Source organism: Coregonus lavaretus (assembly GCF_964263955.1).
Source record: "Coregonus lavaretus genome assembly, chromosome: 31".
NCBI lineage: Eukaryota > Metazoa > Chordata > Actinopteri > Salmoniformes > Salmonidae > Coregonus > Coregonus lavaretus.
In genome coordinates, this window is record NC_140018.1 from 30910221 (window position 1) to 30928789 (window position 18569).

Sequence of the window (18569 nt, forward strand, 5' to 3'; positions counted from 1 at the left end):
TAGTAGATGCATTACTGGGTGTTATCTGTAGGAAGAGGGGTGTTTCATGCTCAAACAACTGGAGTAGAGGTGCTACCTTAAAATCAAATGCTAGATCAAAGGTTGAGGCGCGGCACTTTCTACACTGCTCAAAAAAATTAAGGGAACACTAAAATAATACATCCTAGATCTGAATGAATGAAATAATCTTATTAAATACTTTTTTCTTTACATAGTTGAATGTGCTGACAACAAAATCACACAAAAATTATCAATGGAAATCAAATTTATCAACCCATGGAGGTCTGGATTTGGAGTCACCCTCAAAATTAAAGTGGAAAACCACACTACAGGCTGATCCAACTTTGATGTAATGTCCTTAAAACAAGTCAAAATGAGGCTCAGCAGTGTGTGTGGCCTCCACGTGCCTGTATGACCTCCCTACAACGCCTGGGCATGCTCCTGATGAGGTGGCGGATGGTCTCCTGAGGGATCTCCTCCCAGACCTGGACTAAAGCATCCGCCAACTCCTGGACAGTCTGTGGTGCAACGTGGCATTGGTGGATGGAGCGAGACATGATGTCCCAGATGTGCTCAATTGGATTCAGGTCTGGGGAACGGGCGGTCCATAGCATCAATGCCTTCCTCTTGCAGGAACTGCTGACACACTCCAGCCACATGAGGTCTAGCATTGTCTTGGCCAACCGCACCAGCATATGGTCTCACAAGGGGTCTGAGGATCTCATCTCGGTACCTAATGGCAGTCAGGCTACCTCTGGCGAGCACATGGAGGGCTGTGCGGCCCCCCAAAGAAATGCCACCCCACACCATGACTGACCCACCGCCAAACCGGTCATGCTGGAGGATGTTGCAGGCAGCAGAACGTTCTCCACGGCGTCTCCAGACTCTGTCACGTCTGTCACATGTGCTCAGTGTGAACCTGCTTTCATCTGTGAAGAGCACAGGGCGCCAGTGGCGAATTTGCCAATCTTGGTGTTCTCTGGCAAATGCCAAACGTCCTGCACTGTGTTGGGCTGTAAGTACAACCCCCACCTGTGGACGTCGGGCCCTCATACCACCCTCATGGAGTCTGTTTCTGACCGTTTGAGCAGACACATGCACATTTGTGGCCTGCTGGAGGTCATTTTGCAGGGCTCTGGCAGTGCTCCTCCTGCTCCTCCTTGCACAAAGGCGGAGGTAGCAGTCCTGCTGCTGGGTTGTTGCCCTCCTACGGCCTCCTCCATGTCTCCTGATGTACTGGCCTGTCTCCTGGTAGCGCCTCCATGCTCTGGACACTACGCTGACAGACACAGCAAACCTTCTTGCCACAGCTCTCATTGATGTGCCATCCTGGATGAGCTGCACTACCTGAGCCACTTGTGTGGGTTGTAGACTCCGTCTCATGCTACCACTAGAGTGAAAGCACCGCCAGCATTAAAAAGTGACCAAAACATCAGCCAGGAAGCATAGGAACTGAGAAGTGGTCTGTGGTCACCACCTGCAAAACCAGTCCTTTATTGGGGGTGTCTTGCTAATTGCCTATAATTTCCACCTGTTGTCTATTCCATTTGCACAACAGCATGTGAAATATATTGTCAATCAGTGTTGCTTCCTAAGTGGACAGTTTGATTTCACAGAAGTGTGATTGACTTGGAGTTACATTGTGTTTAAGTGTTCCCTTTATTTTATTGAGCAGTGTATTATAAAAATATATTATTCATTGTAAATCCCAAGTCCTAAACATTGCACGATGTTTCAGTCAGAGACATTAATCAGACAGTTATATAAATGGCAAAAATGTCCTCCTACCTTGCAGACCAGACCATGTGATGGGTTCGGAGGGGGGTATGGCTCCCCCTGGGGGTCAGAACAACATGGGACCTTCCAGCGGTGACCCCAGCATGTACTCTGCCAACAGATACCCTCATCAGAGGTAAGATATCTGTCTAGGCTAATAGTGATCATCAGTTTAACATTGTGCAGAAACATGCCCTTGTTCCCATATATCTGTGTTCTAACTGGTGTCATCCTCCTCCACCACAGGCCACATGGACATGAGAGTTATGGGCAGCAGCAATACCCCCACGGCCCCATGCCCTACGGCGCTCACCAGCCTGGAATGTATCCACAGCAACAGGTCAGTCCCAGCCTCCTGTTCCTGGAGGGCACTGTGCTAAAGCTACTGAATCTATTGGTAGTGACATGGGAAAATAACTTAGCCATTTCAATGCAAAGTCAAGTTTAAACTCAACTCGATTTGTGATAGCGGTCTACTAAGTAATGGACAACACATCATGCAGAGGTGAAAGTAAGGCGGTACAGCCCGGTACGGCGTCCCGGCAAAATAAATAGTGGGGTACGCCGTACCGGTAAAACATGAGCATATCACAATCATTAAAACTAAATGTCAAGAAAGCTGCAGGCTATTACACCATTATTTAGAATTACTGTGTGTCAGAGGCATGAAAAATGAGCGAATGGACTTGAAAAGTGGTGGTAGGCCTATAGCCTACTCTCCAAAATGCCATGTGGTTCGACGAGAACACTGACATTTTGCCAAGGCCGAGATGAGTGGTCGACACCGAGACGGACACAGACCACAGTGGAGGCATTCTGGCCTAATGACAATCGGCAAATGTCATTACACTTTTTGGTGATGTCTCTTTCCATTCACCACTGTTTAGAGGCTGGAAATATGTTGCAAGTGGATGAACGTGCGCGGGTATAGCCTAGTAAAGGAGCCCCTTGAAGTGATTGTTCGACAATCAGATGAAAACATCATGACTGGTTGTGTTTAGGCCACAATAAAAGGTAATACATTTAGAAAGTTAAATGACAAATCTTTGACTAGGACCACAGAGATGCTATTGAATTAATAGGATTCTAAATATTATATGAAGTTATTGTTTTTTAACAGAATGTGAGGTGTTATGTGCTGTTGGAGGTGCGTCTTGGTCAGTTTAGCTGGGAAAATGTTGCCCTCGTCAAACTGCCGATCTAGGCGGCTGCCTGGCCTAATGGGCGGGCCAGCACATAACACCTCACATTATTCTGCCCAAAAACAATAACTTCTCTCACCCAGTGCCATGAGGGCTATTTAGGTGAGCGCTGATGCCGCCCCATGATAAGCAGTGGCCACTTTGCCAAAGGCAGGGGCGCAAAATATTTAGCTTGTCCGTGCACAGCGCGCCTCTCCTGGGTGCTGTTGGAGAGATGCAGCTCTCCAACGCTCCATCAAATTAATTTAACGTAAATTATGTAGCCTACGGTAGAAAGAGTAGTAGCCTATTTTCTGTAGCCCATAGACTGGACACCAAATATATTACAATGTCATGAGACAGACACTTTTTAAATAATGAACTTATTAATGAGGAGAGGGAGTGCATGAGAAAGTCAACTAAAAAGGCAAGCAGACATCATCTTTGGAGTGGCTGTGGCATTATCAAACAGAGGTGGACAGAAAATGGTGCTGAAAGTAATTCATTTCAACAATTGTCTTCATTTTAATTCGACTTCACTAATAACGAGGGCTTTGTTGGAGCCTATTTCTTCCTATGAAAAAAAATAAGAGGTAGGCCTACTTGTTTGACAGATGCAATTATGCAATCCATAGATTTGTAGGTATAGCCAAATTATCCAATACTGTCACCATGCAGTCCTTAAATACCTCAGTGTCTGGGAAGGCCTTGGTGGGTTTGGTTAAATCCAGGGCTCAAATTGAGTGAGGGTATGCCCTACCCTTTGTTTTAGGGAAGGGCTTCTGTTGTTGGGTTAAGCAAGGGACGAGTAGCCAGCAGCTGAAGCTTACATCTTTCTGCGTCAGTAGAGCCTCTGTCTGGGTGGAAAGGTAACTTTTGAAAGTGCCATGCTTAGATTTATAAGGAGGTCTAATATTTAATTATTTGCAAACAGCAATTGTTTCGTTGCAAACAAAACACTGGTTTGACATTGGAGAAATATGGTAAGAATGCTTATTTCTCTGTCCATTCTTCCCTGAAACTTATATTTTCATTATCCAACTTTCTCTTGACTTTTTCAGAGCGACATTTTCTCTTGATTGCAAGCTGTTTTTCCCCAATCAATGCACAAATAAATAAAATAAAAACTAATTTAATAGAGACATTGGTGATTTTATTAGTGTAATCATATTGAAAATAGGATATGTTATTGACATTGAACTGATTTTATATAGCCTACTAACCAGATGGGTTTGCCTATGAATAGGGAATTGGGCTGCTATTATGTTCTGTTTTGCCAACTATTAGCTGAGAAAAAAATTGGCCCCTGCTGTACACTATTCAAATTAGTGGGCTCTGTGCAGGCCAGTCAAGTTCTTCCACACCGATCTCGACAAACCCTTTCTGTATGGACGTCGCTTTGTGCACGGGGGCATTGTCATGCTGAAAAGGGAAAGGGCCTTCCCAAAACTGTTGCCACAAAGTTGGAAGCCAGAATCGACTAGAATGTCATTGTATGCTGTAGCGTTAAGATTTCCCTTCACTGGAACTAAGGAGCCTGAACCATGAAAAACAGCCCCAGACCATTATTCTTCCTCCACCAAACTTTACAGTTGGCACTATGCATTCGGGCAGGTAGCGTTCTCCTGGCATCCGCCAAACCCAAATTCGTCCGTCGGACTGCCAGATGGTGAAGTGGGATTCTTCACTCCAGAGAACACGTTTCCACTGCTCCAGAGTCCAGTGGCGGTGAGCTTTACACCACTCTAGCCGACGCTTGGCATTGCGTATGGTGATCTTAGGCTTGTCTGCTGCTGCTCGGCCATGGAAACCCATTTCATGAAGCTCCCAATTAACAGTTCTTGTGCTGACGTTGCTTCTAGAGGCAGTTTGGAACTCGTAGTTAGTGTTGCAACCGAGGACAGACGATTTTTACGTGCTTCAGCACTCGGCGGTCCCGTTCTGTGAGTTTGTGTGGCCTACCACTTTGTGACTGAGCCGTTGTTGCTCCTAGACGTTTCCACTTCACAATAACCGCACTTACAGTTGATCAGGGCAGCTCTAGCAGGGCAGAATTTTGACAAACTGACTTGTTAGAAAGGTGGCATCCTATGACGGTGCCACGTTGAAAGTCACTGAGCTCTTCAGTAAGGCCATTCTACTGCCAATGTTTGTCTATGGAGATTGCATGACTGTCTGCTCTATTTTATACATCTTTCAGCAACGGGTGTGGCTGAAATAGCCGAATCCACTAATTTGAAGGGGTGTCCACATACTTTTGTGTGCATGTATGTACACTACCAGTCAAAAGTTTGGACACACTTACTCATTCAAGGGTTTTTCTTTATTTTTACTGTTTGTTACATTGTAGAATAAAAGTGAAGACATCAAAACTATGAAATAACACATATGGAATCATGTAGTAACAAAGAAAGTGTTAAACAAATCAAGATATATTTCATATTTGAGATTCTTCAAATAGCCACCCTTTGCCTTGATGACAGCTTTGCACACTCTTGGCATTCTCTCAACCAGCTTCATGTTGTAGTCACCTGGAATGCATTTCAATTAACAGGTGTGCCTTCTTAAAAGTTAATTTGTGGAATTTATTTCCTTAATGTGTTTGAGCCAATCAGTTGTGTTGTGACAAGATAAGGGGGCTATACAGAAGATGGCACTATTTGGTAAAAGACCAAGTCCATATTATGGCAAGAAAGCTCAAAATAAGCAAAGAGAAACGACAATCTATCTGAGAGAGTGAGGTACACCTGTAAATGATAAAATATCATTTTTGCAATGCACTGACTACAGTATCTAACATATAATGTTGTGTATTCCCTCTCAGGGCTATAAGAGGTCAGTAGGACCAGAGGTTATGTATGGTCCCCCTGCTAAGCGCCATGAGGGTGAGGCCTACGGCATGCAGCAGTACGGAGGACAGCAGCCAGGCATGTACAGCCAGTACGGAGGAAGTTACATGGGGCCAGAGCGCAGGCCCATGCAGGGCCAGTACCCTTACCCCTATAGCCGAGACCGCATGGGGGCCACCCAGGGGCCCCCGCAACACGGCATGATGAGCGGAGGGCCCCCCTCCTCCGGAGCCTCTGCAGAGGGCCCCCAGGTCAACATGTGGCACCCCAGGACAGACATGGGCTACACCGGGCTGTACCGTGGCCAACTGGGCCAGGGGCCCCCTTACCCTGGTATGGGCCGGGGCCCGGGGGATGACCCAGAGGGAAGGAGCTCCCCAGATGGGCAGTGGCCCACCGGACCCCCAGGCCAGCGCCAGCCCCCGTATCCACCCCACTCCTCCTCGGCCTCCTCCTCCATGCCCCCAATGGCATCCAGACAGCCCCCCTCCTCCTACCAGTCCAACCCCACCCTGGCCAACCACATCTCTAGAGCCCCCAGCCCCTCGCCCTTCCCCCGGCACATGGGGGGATCCGGACCCCTGTCCCCCAACAACGGGGGCCACTACATGGCCTCTCTGAAGAAGGCAGGGATGCCCGGATCCATGCCAGGCTCACACGGCGGAGGGATGCCAGGGCAGGGCATTCTACCTCTCCACAGAGATATCAGCTTCCCCCTGGGGTCAGTGGAGGCCACCCTGCCCAAACTCAAGGCCCGACGTAGACTTACCTCCAAGGAGACTGGTAGGAGAATGAACTTGTTATTATAGAGAATGAAGCATACTACCTCAATTCATAATGGCTGCATCCCAAATGGCACCTGATTCCCTTTATGATGCGCTAGTTTTCACCAGAGCCTTATGGGCCGTGGTCAAAAGTATTGCACTATATAGGGCAGAGCTGGGCAAAAATCCATATCCCGATAAATAGAACCATACATTTATAACAATCTGCACCACATTTTTTTTCATCCTTTAAACTACTACTACTAGTTTTGACAGTTGTAGCCGTCAATTGTCCCATTAACAATCACCCATATTAGCAAAGTTAATTCATGAATACTTGACATTTCTCTAGTATAGGCTACTTATCATAATGAACGATATCAGCAAAATGCCTGTGATAAGTGATCGCTGTCTTAGTTTTATCGACCCAGCTCTAATATAGGTCGCTCCCCTCCGACCTCTGTACTGTAACCTCTGACCCCCAGGAACCCCGGAGGCGTGGCGCGTGATGATGTCCCTGAAGTCAGGTCTGCTGGCGGAAAGCACGTGGGCCCTGGACACCATCAACATCCTGCTGTATGACGACAACACTGTGTCCTCCTTCACCCTGTCACAGGTGAGACATATCCATACAATGTCCAATGATATCCATTATCCATGAGTCTGGACTAAACCAATGATGTTCCCTCCGATATCTATACTATACCTTCCTATACCATGTCGAATACATGCCCACAACATGGCTTCATTCTAAGGGGTGTGCAAGTGTAGATATTGGACAACCTGTACCCCCGTACATTGACTCGGTACCGGTACCCCCTGTATGTAGCCTCGTTATTGTTATTTTGTTACTTTTTTTATTATTTATTTTTACTTTAGTTTGTTTAGTAAATATTTTCTGAACTCTATTTCTTGAACTGCATTGTTGGTTAAGGGCTGTAAGTAAGCATTTCACGGTAAGGTCTACACCTGTTGTATTCGGCGCATGTGACAAATAAGATTTGATTTGATTTGACCATGACTGGATTCAAGGACAAATGACCAAGCTATTGTCTATGGTCTTTCACACAATAATTTCAGAAAGCACCCAACTGATATGATATTCTATGTTTTTCCCTGTGTTTTCCCAGTTGCCTGGCTTCCTGGAGCTGATAGTGGATTACTTCCGCCGGTGCCTGATCGAGATCTTTGGGATCCTGGATGAGTATGAGGTGGGCACAGAGGAACAGAGGACGCTGCTTGGACCAATCGCAGACCCCGCAGACCAGGAGGAGGAGCCTGCCATTCCAGAGCTCGGCAGCCAATTACGCGAAGAGCAGAGGGATAGCAGGCCAGAAGAGGCAGGGACAGAGAAGCCCTCAGCCAACGGCAGCACAGAGGAGACGGTCCCAGAGGAGAAGACGGAGGAGCCTGTCGAGGTGACTGTGAAAGAGGAGAAGGTAGAGGGGGAAGAAACTGAGATGGGGGCAACCACGGAGCAGTCTGAGCCTCCCCAGCCCGAGGTGCCCCCAGAGCCCAGGCCCAAACAGGCCAGTAAGTACGACAAGCTGCCTGTGAAGGTGGAGGAGAAGAGTGCGGAGGAGGACCATGTGGAGGAGCGCCAGGGACTCAGCCTGCCCAGGGGCTTCACCTCCGGCCTGCTGCACTGGAAGGCTGGAGGGGGGGACTCCACGGCCCACATCCAGACACACTTCGAGAGACGCAGCGAAGAGACAGACAGAAAGCATACAGAGGAGAGTGTAGGGGAGCAGCAGCAGGAAGAGAGGAAGGTGGAAGAGGGGGCCGTGACTGAGACGGCCACCGTGGATGATATGCTGAGTGCCCGACCAGGTTCTCGGTCTCTGTCAGAGAGGAACGATCTTACTGGGACCTTCTCCATTGGAATAGGGGCGCAGACCCAAAGCCCCATCTTCACCCTGCTGGAGGACGAGCCTCGCTGCTGGGACGAGGCGCCCCTCTCTACGGCCGAACCCTGGCAGGACGCCCTGGCCCGCCGCTGTGTCTGCGTCTCCAACATCGTCCGCGGCCTCTCCTTCATCCCAGGGAACGACAACGACATGTCCCGCCACCCGGGCCTAGTGCTGATCCTGGGGCGGCTGGTCCTGCTGCATCATCTGCACCCCCAGAGGAGGAGGACGCCCCCCAGCTACCAGAGAGAGGAGGAGCAGGGCCGGGCCTGCAGCAAGGACGAGTGGTGGTGGGACTGTTTGTCAGCACTCAGGGAGAACACTCTTGTCACCTTAGCTAACATCTCAGGTCAACTAGACCTGTCCCTCTACCCAGAGAGCATCTGTCTGCCCATCCTGGACGGCCTGCTCCACTGGATGGTGTGCCCCTCTGCCGAGGCCCAGGACCCCTTCACCACGGCGGGCTGCTCCTCCTCCCTTACCCCCCAGAGATTGGTGCTGGAGTGCCTGTGCAAGCTGAGCATCCAAGACAACAACGTGGACCTCCTGCTGGCCACGCCGCCTTTTAGTCGTCAGGAGAAGCTTTACGCCACCCTGGTGCGCCACGTGGGCGAGCGGAAGTCCCAGGTGTGCCGGGAGATGGCGGTAGCTGTACTCTCTAACCTGGCGCAGGGGGACCCGACGGCGGCGCGTGCCATCGCTCTGCAGAAGGGCAGCGTGGGAACACTCATCGGCTTCCTGGAGGACTGCGTGGCCATGGCCCAGCACCAGCAGGGACCCCACAACCTGCTACACCCAGCACCAATACCCCACCCCGAACCCCCCAGTGTTAACATGATGTGCAGGGCCGCCAAGGCTCTGCTGGCTATGGCTAAGGTGAAGGAGAACCGGCCAGAGTTTGTGCTCTACGAGAGCAGGCTACTGGATAGCTCTCTGTCCTCTGTGCTGAGCTCGGCCGTGGCGGCCATCATGTGTGAAGTACTGTTTAAGATTGGACGCTCCTCGTGACAGCCACAGGCAAAGACACAGTGGGAGGGAGGCTTGGTCTGACAACCAGGCTACAGTGAACACGAACACATGGGTGTGGGTGGTATTATATTTTTATTTAAATAAAACACCAAAAAAATGTTTTTACATACAAATAAATATATAGAATATATATAGCTCCTATGCCCCATTCACAACCTTCATTTGGGATTTTTAAATCATTTTAATACAAATATTTAATACTTGGTATTTTACATTGTTTTCTATTATTTTTATTTGTCGGTTCGTTTTTGTTTTAACCAAAGTTGGCACCCGATGATCGAGAACGTACTTTAGTTTTGGGGTCTCTTGCTCTTAAAAAATGTTTGGTAATTATATGTGGCTGTTTGTCTGTGTGGGATCTTTTTGATGGTTGTTTTCTGCGGGAGGAAGCAGACTTATTTAAATTGTGAATCATGTTGTAGATAGACCTCTTACCATGTATTAATGTAAAGAGAAAAAAAACACTGATTTAACTCCGAATATACAGATCATCATGTATCCTGTTCTGGAAAAAAAAGGTATTTCGTGCAAAAGGATTAAGGGCCCGACTCAATCAGATCTGCTTTAGCCGACATCCGCATAGCTGATGTTTTGATGTGTCGGCAGTGGAACTGTGTTAGAGCTGTGTGTTAGAGCTGTCAAATCAGCAGCATACCACTGCTGGCTTGCCTCTGAAGCTAAGCAGGGTTGGTCCCTGGATGGGAGACAAGATGCTGCTGGAAGTGCTGTTGGAGGGCCAGTAGGAGGCACTCTTTCCTCTGATCTAAAAAACAATATCCCATGCCCCAGGGCAGCAACTGGGGACATTGCCCTGTGTGGGTGCCGTCTTTTGGGTGTGACGTTAAACGGGTGTCCTGACTCTGTGGTCACTAAAGATCCCATGGCACTTATCGTAAGAGTAGGGGTGTTAATCCCGGTGTCCTGACTACCATCATGGCCACCTAATCATCCCCAGCTTCCAATTGGCTCATTCATCCCCCTCTCACCTGCAACTATTCCCCAGGTCGTTGCTGTAAATGAGAATTTGTTCTCAGTCTACTTACCTGGTAAAATAAATAAAATCCACAAGCGGCTCCTGGCATTATACCTAAAGCGGACATTGCCATTCGGCTGCACAGAGTCGCATTAAGAGAAAAGCCCATGCAGCCTTGTTTACAAGTTTGAACACTGGAATTTTAGATGTAATCTACACCTTGATTAGGCTGATAGAAATCCTCATTATTTCGTTTAATGATTTTCAATTTAACGCAAGTGGGATGGGTGTGACTTCGTGACAATAACCACAAGAGCAGCTGCTCACCAATTTGGCAGCGCCAACGCAGTTCCGACACCGCCAAAACATCAGCTATGCAGGTGTCGGCTATCGCTGGTTAACGCTTGATCTGATTGTATTTAGGCCTTAGTTGGCTTGTTTGGGGGAGATTATGAAATGTGAAGGACTTCTGACCATAAGCATTGCATAATAATATTACAATACCAGTATAAGAGGGAGACATGAGTCACCCTGTTCAACTGACTGACTTCCTGGTGACCATAACCATAGCAACAGACAGGTAAACTCTCAAACCCACAAGCAGTACTTCCCGCAGTCTTATTTTCTCCTTTTATATATATATATATATATATAAGCCCATTTGTATATAGCCGTTGTACATTCAGACAGCCCTATTTGGTTTCTTCTCTGAGAGATGTGGTGGTAGTTGATCATTAGAATGGACGTTATGATTACTTTGTATTTGAATAATGAATATTAATGAAACTCTTCAAATGGAGGTCAATCATTTTATGTATTTAAAAGAAATATGTTGACTGACTGACACAGGTCTCTGACATATTGGGATTAGGGATGATTTCAGTCTGACAGACTAGTTTTGACAAACGTATTTTGATTGTACAGTCAGCTAACTAATAGATCACAATGGGCAGAACTTTATTCCGGAATTTAATTGTTTAAAAATCATGTCCGATTGACAGTTAAGTTAACATTTGAACATGGTTTATTCAGTATAAAATGTTTATCCTGTATGTTCCACATGTTAAGAATAAATGTACATGAAATCTGGTTGAGCACTGTGAAGGGTGTTTGACTCTTTTGTCCAGAGATTGTAAATTGGAGAATCGTGGCAGAGTGAATATGGCCAAGCATTTTTATTCACTTCCATTGTCCTCCAAGAGTTGCAGAATCACCTCTACAAATTATCACATAACCAACCACAGGCATAAAAAAATGTATGCACTCATGACTAAAAGCGTCTGCTAAATGGCATCTGTTCTGTTACATAACTGCAACCTATCAGACTGAAGACAAGTACAGTAGTTTATTTAGCACAGCGGACAAGGAATTATCATATGCACGACAGAAATAACATCTCAATGAAGTCCTCATAAGATCCTCATGCATAGAGAAGTGTCAGAGTTAAGCTGTAACACACAGTGCGCCGTGGGCTAAATGTTCAGCTGTAACCGACACAGTGCTCCATGTTACAGCTGTGGCATCAATGTGTGTGCTAAATGTGTACAAAAACATCAGGGGCAGCAGTCACAAGCACATTTACAATGACAGGTATTTTTACACACCTTGCTATACAGCTAGCCGTATAAATAGTTCAGGTCTGTTCTCGCTTTGATACTCGTCTTTCGTGGGAATAGCTGACGGCAAACACTTTTAAATAGGTGTTACATTGTATGATGGTTCAATCTATTTTAAGAGAAACCAGGCAGGTGCCTCACATTAAGCTGACCAGCCTTCACTGTCTTCAGAACTGCAAACACATTTAGCTTTTTACCGTTTCACAGAACAAAAATAGAAGTGTCAACTATATATTGATGGCCTATGAGGAATCCAAACAGCAATCCATCTTGTGGCTTTAATGACATGTAGTCATTAGTGAGTTCTGTTCACCATGCTTGCTATACAATATTAGAAAGCGGTTGCTGCCTAGTAATACTGTACTAGCCTGAGTGCCAGTCTGTGTGATCATGTTAACTCGTCACTCATTGTCATGCCAAAAATATTTTGCTCGACAACAATGAAGACTGGCACTCAGGCTAACTGTACTATACTAGTACAAGACAGTCCTGCGCTCCCATGAGCTTAAATATTAAGCTTCAAATCAGAAATAAATTAAGATTATCCAAGGGAGCTTAACCATGATGTTGCTCAGTCCAATAGTTTAGTTGATGATTTCTTTCACACAAGGATTACTCATGGACTTCAGATGAGCATCAGTGAAGAGGTGAATGAGCCCAGTAACCACAACTGCTGTATACTGCACCTGTGAGTACAGCTAGTGGACGCCAAGCTCCTCAACACAGTGACCAACAGCCCATCCCACAGTAATTGTCGTTTAAGTCAGTGGCTTATTAAGGCTGCCCTGAACCAGAGAGGGAGAATGTCAGCTAGACCTGTTGTCTTCAGTCCTCTTTAGACTTGAAGATGGAGTCCCATTCCTCTGAGTTGGCTGGTCCTTCCTCGTTTTTGGGAATAGCTGGGGAAACAGACTGCATCTTCTGCCTGAACTCTGTTAGCTGTGAAGACGGAGAAGTGGAGGTTTCTTGAGCAGCACATGCATGGATTTTTGTTGTTGTTGTACATTTACTGAGTGTTAGTTAAAAGGTGTTATGTTAGTCTATGATGTTCTCTGATGGAATGATAAGGGCAAGACAATGAGATGGGTTGAGTTGATTAATACGTACACTATGGACCCCCATGGCTTTCCAGACTACGACGCTGAGCAGGCCCACTCCACACCAGGCGTAGAGAGAGCCCCACCCCAGGGCACGGAGAGCCAGGGACGCCCCAGTCTCCGGTACTGCAGCAGTGGCCATCGTTCCCTTGAAAGAACACATGCATACACACTTGAGGTCACATTGAGGTACACAAGAGTTGCTCTACACATGGTTCCAAACTTAAGGTTACTTTCGTAACCCCGGTTCTCTGATGATGAGTGAGCTTTATCACCATGGGGATTCGCCAGGATCACCAACTCAAATAGAATACAATTGTATTTGCCACATGCGCCGAATACAACATGTGTAGACATTACTGTGAAATGCTTACTTACAGCCCTTAACCAACAATGCATTTATTTCTTAATAAAAAAGTAAAATAAAACAACAAAAAAGTGTTGAGAAAAAAAGAGCAGAAGTAAAATAAAATAACAGTAGGGAGGCTATATACAGGGGGATACCGGTGCAGAGTCAATTGAGGTAATATGTACATGTGGGTAGAGTTAAAAGTGACTATGCATAAATAATTAACAGAGTAGCAGCAGCGTAAAAAGATGGGGTGGGGGTGCAAATAGTCCGGGTAGCCATGATTAGCTGTTCAGGAGTCTTATGGCTTGGGGGTAGAAGCTGTTGAGAAGTCTTTTGGACCTAGACTTGGCACTCCGGTACCGCTTGCCGTGCGGTAGCAGAGAGAACAGTCTATGACTAGGGTGGCTGGAGTCTTTGACAATTTTGAGGGCCTTCCTCTGACACCGCCTGGTATAGAGGTCCTGGATGGCAGGAAGCTTGGCCCCAGTGATGTACTGGGCCATACGCACTACCCGTTGTAGTGCCTTGCGGTCGGAGGCCGAGCAGTTGCCATACCAGGCAGTGATGCAACTACTCAGGATGCTCTCGATGGTGCAGCTGTATAACTTCTTGAGGATCGTGGAAGGACCCATCAAAAGCGTCTGTTGGAGACAGATGGGTAGAGTGGCACCTCCTTATTAGGAGCCTCTCTCCCGCCTTCTGGTCATTCTCAAGCATGCTTCTCTTCCTCACGCTCTTGTGACCAGGGGAATGCGGTGATACATCTCACTCATTATCAGAGAACCGGAGTTACGAAAGTAACCTTATGTTCTCTTTCAAATAGTTGTTTCAATGTATCGCTATGGGGATATGGCTGCAAAACATGCTCTCCGAAGCCTGGGTAGTCCCAACCCTCAGAGGCTCCGAAACAAAGGGAGTACACACCCAGAAGGTGCAGAAACAACCCGTCGGGGAAAAAAACGAATTCAAAAGTGAGGGGAAGCCCAATGCAAAGCTCACAAAATCTCCGTTTAATGAGATGTTCCAAAAACAGTACCCGAGAGGTGGTCACTCTCGTCATTATAAAACAATATAATCGCCCCCATGATCCGGCAGGATACAGTCGAAGAGAAAAGGGCCCACCCTCTTTCGAGAGTGGCTGCCCAATGAGCGAAGAGCACAACGCCCTTGCATGAGCTCTCGTTCAATCCAAGTAGATGCGCGTACTGGACAACGACAGGGACGCTCTTCCAGGGAAGGCGACAGGCGAAAAGCCACAGACTCCAAGGTGCGACAATGAGAATGTCGACCGGGGCTAGGTACACTAACCTGAAAACCCTCTGGGCAGACTGCGGGCTCAAACAGTTGCTGGTAGAGTACAGTCTGCTTAGGGACACCACTGGCAGTAAAGCGAAAGACGGAGGTATATTGCATCTCTACGCTTCTCAGCGGCTAGTAGCAGCACAATAGGCAGGTCCCAGGACTCCCTAAAGACTTAGAGACTGGGCGTAAGCAACATAAGTTCTAAATAAACTGTACAACTGTCTAGAAGACATTAACAATGACGACACCTTCACTCCATCCAAAAAAAGTCATGCAAGGCGCATTGGACCATGGAAAACAGAATCTGTTTAGTCATACCACTTCTCCAAGAAAAACGCAACTGTAAATACAGAATCTGTTTAGTCATATCACTTCTCCCAAGAAAAACGCAACTGTAAATACAGAGCGTGCATGTCTTCCTTCCTTTCTTTTTTTCCTCTCTCACTGGCTATGCCCCGAGGGCTAAAGCATTCAGGTGAGGGTAGAGAGTTGCTTGTAGTTACTCCACAATAATTACCTAAATGCCAGAGTGAAAATAATAATACAACTATACAGAATACAAATATTCCAAAACATGTATCCTGTATGGAACAAGGCACTAAAGTAATACTGCAAAACAAACATGGCAAAGGAATACACTTTTTGGCCTAAATGCAAAGCCTTATGCTTGGGTCAAATACCCCATCACTGAGTAACTGCTTCTTTTCAAGCATGGCGGTGGCTGCCTCATGGTATGGTATGCTTGACATCGGCAAAGACTGGGGAGTTTTTCAGGATAAAAAATGGGATGGAGCTAAGCACAGGCAAAATCCTAGAGGAAAACCTGCTTCAGACTGCTTTACACCAGACACTGGGAAAGGAATTCACCTTTCAGCAGGACAATAACCTACACTGGTTGCTTACCAAGAAGACAGTGAATGTTCCTGAGTGGCCAAGTTACAGTCTTGATTTAAATCTGCTTGAGAATCTATGGGAAGACTTAAATTACTGTCCTGTACAATCTCTACAGTCCATCTCTTCTCTGAAAGAAGTGCTTCAGCCAGCCACTGTGACCTCACAACCACATACCTCTCACAAAGCGCTAAATCTAATTTGACCACTTTACAAGGCATATTTGGCTGAGATGGATGTTTACAAAGATGGCCCTATGGGCTTAAAAATAGACTTAAAATCCAACAAAGGCACCACTTTGCTGCTGGGCCAAGTATATCTATAGAACTAATATAAGCTCAGGACTTGTGACTGCCCCTAATGGCAACCTATTCCCTAAATAGTGCACTACTTTTGATCAGAGCCCTGGGCCTGTATCCACAAAGAATCTCAGAAAAGGTCCTAGGAATCATGTTAAAACCTGTTTTAAGACAAAAAAAATCTCCCAGCTCAGAGTAAAGTTTCTCAGCTGGTAATCAGACAGTTTGAGGTACCACAAAGGAAAGATGGTGATGACGCTCATTGACATTGTTGCAAATTATGGGGAATAATCAATCATGATGAGGCATCGCCAGCTGTGAACTCTATAGACCCCTTTGCAGTACACAACACATTGACGTCACCTACAGATGCGTGCGACTCTAGTCGACTCTAACAAAATAACTTTTTTGGGTTCTCATAAGCTTACAATGATGTTTTGATTTTTGCTTTAACAGTCGCTAAGATCATATTTGGTTATGATCTTTGCAAAATAACTATTTTGAATGCAGCAATTGTTAGCTAGAACGCTAATGCTCATTGATATAGCCTGTAAAATCTAGCCAAAGAGACATTTTACTGGTTGAAGTTAGTGTTTTTTTAAGTATAATGCAGTTGATTTGCGATGATCACACAAACATTATATTAAGCAGAACATTCATACGAGCCTTAAAATCCAATTATAATCCAAAAGTAGTGTGAAATGCACTCATAAGCAACATATAAATATAGGCTTTTTTTGCTGGCGTTCTGTAAGAACTTCCTCCCTCTTGTTCTGCGACAAACTTGCGCGCAGCGCCCTAGTGCGGCAATGTTTAAAAACACAGAAAGGGGTCACTTTGCCTACTGTTAATTATTGCCTAATATGTTGGAATGCATAGCCTTTTTTAAAATTCAAATGTTGGTTGTTAAAAGCGGAATTTGCACAATATTACCGTAATCAACACACTCGTCACTCCCATTTAACAACTCTAAATTGCTTTGGCACGGTAGGCATCAAGTAACTTGCCGATAATGTTGCATACAACGTTTTGAAAAGCTTATCATTTTCATCGAACACTATCAAAGTTAACATAACCACTATAGATGACTTCATTTGCACAATTTATAGGCATGCCCAATTTAGAGATTTTTTTAACGTGATGTTGCGTTCCTAATGGATAACCTGAAATAACATGATCTAGGTAATTAAATATTCCAAAGAAAAACATGTATTTATTAGCCTAGTGGTTATACGTATTTAGGCATGTCGTGTAAAATATGTCTCGTGAAATTGTCAAACGTGCAAGAGATACTGTTACATGTAGGTCTAGATCATTTATGGATTGATGAAATAACAAAACATTATTTTAACAACTCAAAAGCAATTGCATGTGACGCAGGAACTACTGACTCCCTTCATCTTTCTATTATGAAGACACCTGCTGGTAACTTAACTGGTTAGGACAGCTCATGGGGTGTCCTAAATACTGTAACTGTTCGAATCCCCGAGCCGACTAGGTGAACAATCTGTCGATGTGCCCTTGAGCAAGGCACTTAACCCTGATTGCTCCTGTAAGTCGCTCTGGATAAGAGTGTCTGCTAAATGACCAAAATGTAAACATTATACCACCAATGTAGCAATTTTGTAGGAACATCAGCGACCCTGCAGTTACAGGGTAAGCACACTTGCTACCAATTGTGCTGTGTCATAAAGATGTAGTTGTGCTTGCCTTTCATACATGGAGGCCATTGATTGCAATTAATGCCATACATTTGAGACAGTCATTATGTAGCCCAGCTCCATCTCATATCACTTCGTCATGGGTCAAGGCTAACATGAATGTAACGTAACCTGTATGTAATGGAATGCTGTAGCTATCAATCATAGCTACCTTGCTAAACCAGCCTGGACTATTTTTCTTGGCCAAGGCTAACGTGGAGCCGAATCCTGCTATCATCCCAGCAGATGCGACAGTCGTCAGGAAAGCTGCACCTAAAAAGGGTTGATGGGACGTTGGTTATGAATCACAAGAATTTGTCGTGTGAGTAATAATCAACTATACTAGCTACTGTACTAGCTAGCTAATAATTCAAGGGTCAAGCTAGCTACTGTCAAGCTAGCTAACAGCAGCAATACAAAAACGAATTATCTTTGCAAACAGTGAAACAATTGTTAAATAAGCAGTCGCTTACCTTTCATTAGCTGTAGTTTGTCGTCGTTATCTGTCACAATTGCAGTAGTGACATTCAAACTCGTGTTTTCTTTCTCAGCTGTCATTTTGTAAAAGGCAAGCCCCTGTCCGTCAATTAAAGAATTCCGGTGGAAACATGCTAGGAACATTTGATTCGTTCTTAACGTTCTGTCTTGAAAATCTAAGCCATTTTTGGGCTACCGAATCAATACATTGTAGTGTAATTATTCAGTACTGTGCATTTGAACATGGGAATGTATATTTCCATTTGAGAGTTAAATACAGATACGTGTACTACAATTCCCATGGCACTACGTCAGCAGTGTAAAGTACTTAAGTAAAAATACTTCAAAGTACTACT

The 18569-nt window shown here is 45.6% G+C and overlaps 2 protein-coding genes across 2 annotated transcripts in view; one reads left to right on the plus strand and one right to left on the minus strand.

Moving 5' to 3' along the window:
* Window positions 1-10126, plus strand: part of LOC311106550 (AT-rich interactive domain-containing protein 1B-like) — a 126104-nt gene extending 115978 nt beyond the window's left edge. The window contains exons 16-20 of the mRNA XM_084148930.1: window positions 1796-1912; window positions 2023-2116; window positions 5782-6589; window positions 7056-7186; window positions 7701-10126. Coding sequence (XP_084005056.1) covers window positions 1796-1912; window positions 2023-2116; window positions 5782-6589; window positions 7056-7186; window positions 7701-9485 — 2935 coding nt within the window. The 3' untranslated portion in view covers window positions 9486-10126. The remainder of the gene's footprint in view (window positions 1-1795; window positions 1913-2022; window positions 2117-5781; window positions 6590-7055; window positions 7187-7700) is intronic.
* A 1684-nt stretch (window positions 10127-11810) lies between these two features.
* LOC311106551 (transmembrane protein 242-like) lies at window positions 11811-18315 on the minus strand. The gene is made up of 4 exons (XM_084148931.1): window positions 18210-18315; window positions 17909-18009; window positions 13203-13340; window positions 11811-13034 (listed from the first exon to the last, which is right to left on the minus strand). The coding sequence occupies exons 1-4, from the start codon at window positions 18292-18294 to the stop codon at window positions 12921-12923; spliced, it is 438 nt and encodes a 145-aa protein (XP_084005057.1). The 5' UTR covers window positions 18295-18315; the 3' UTR covers window positions 11811-12920.
* Between the last annotated feature and the right edge of the window lie 254 nt (window positions 18316-18569).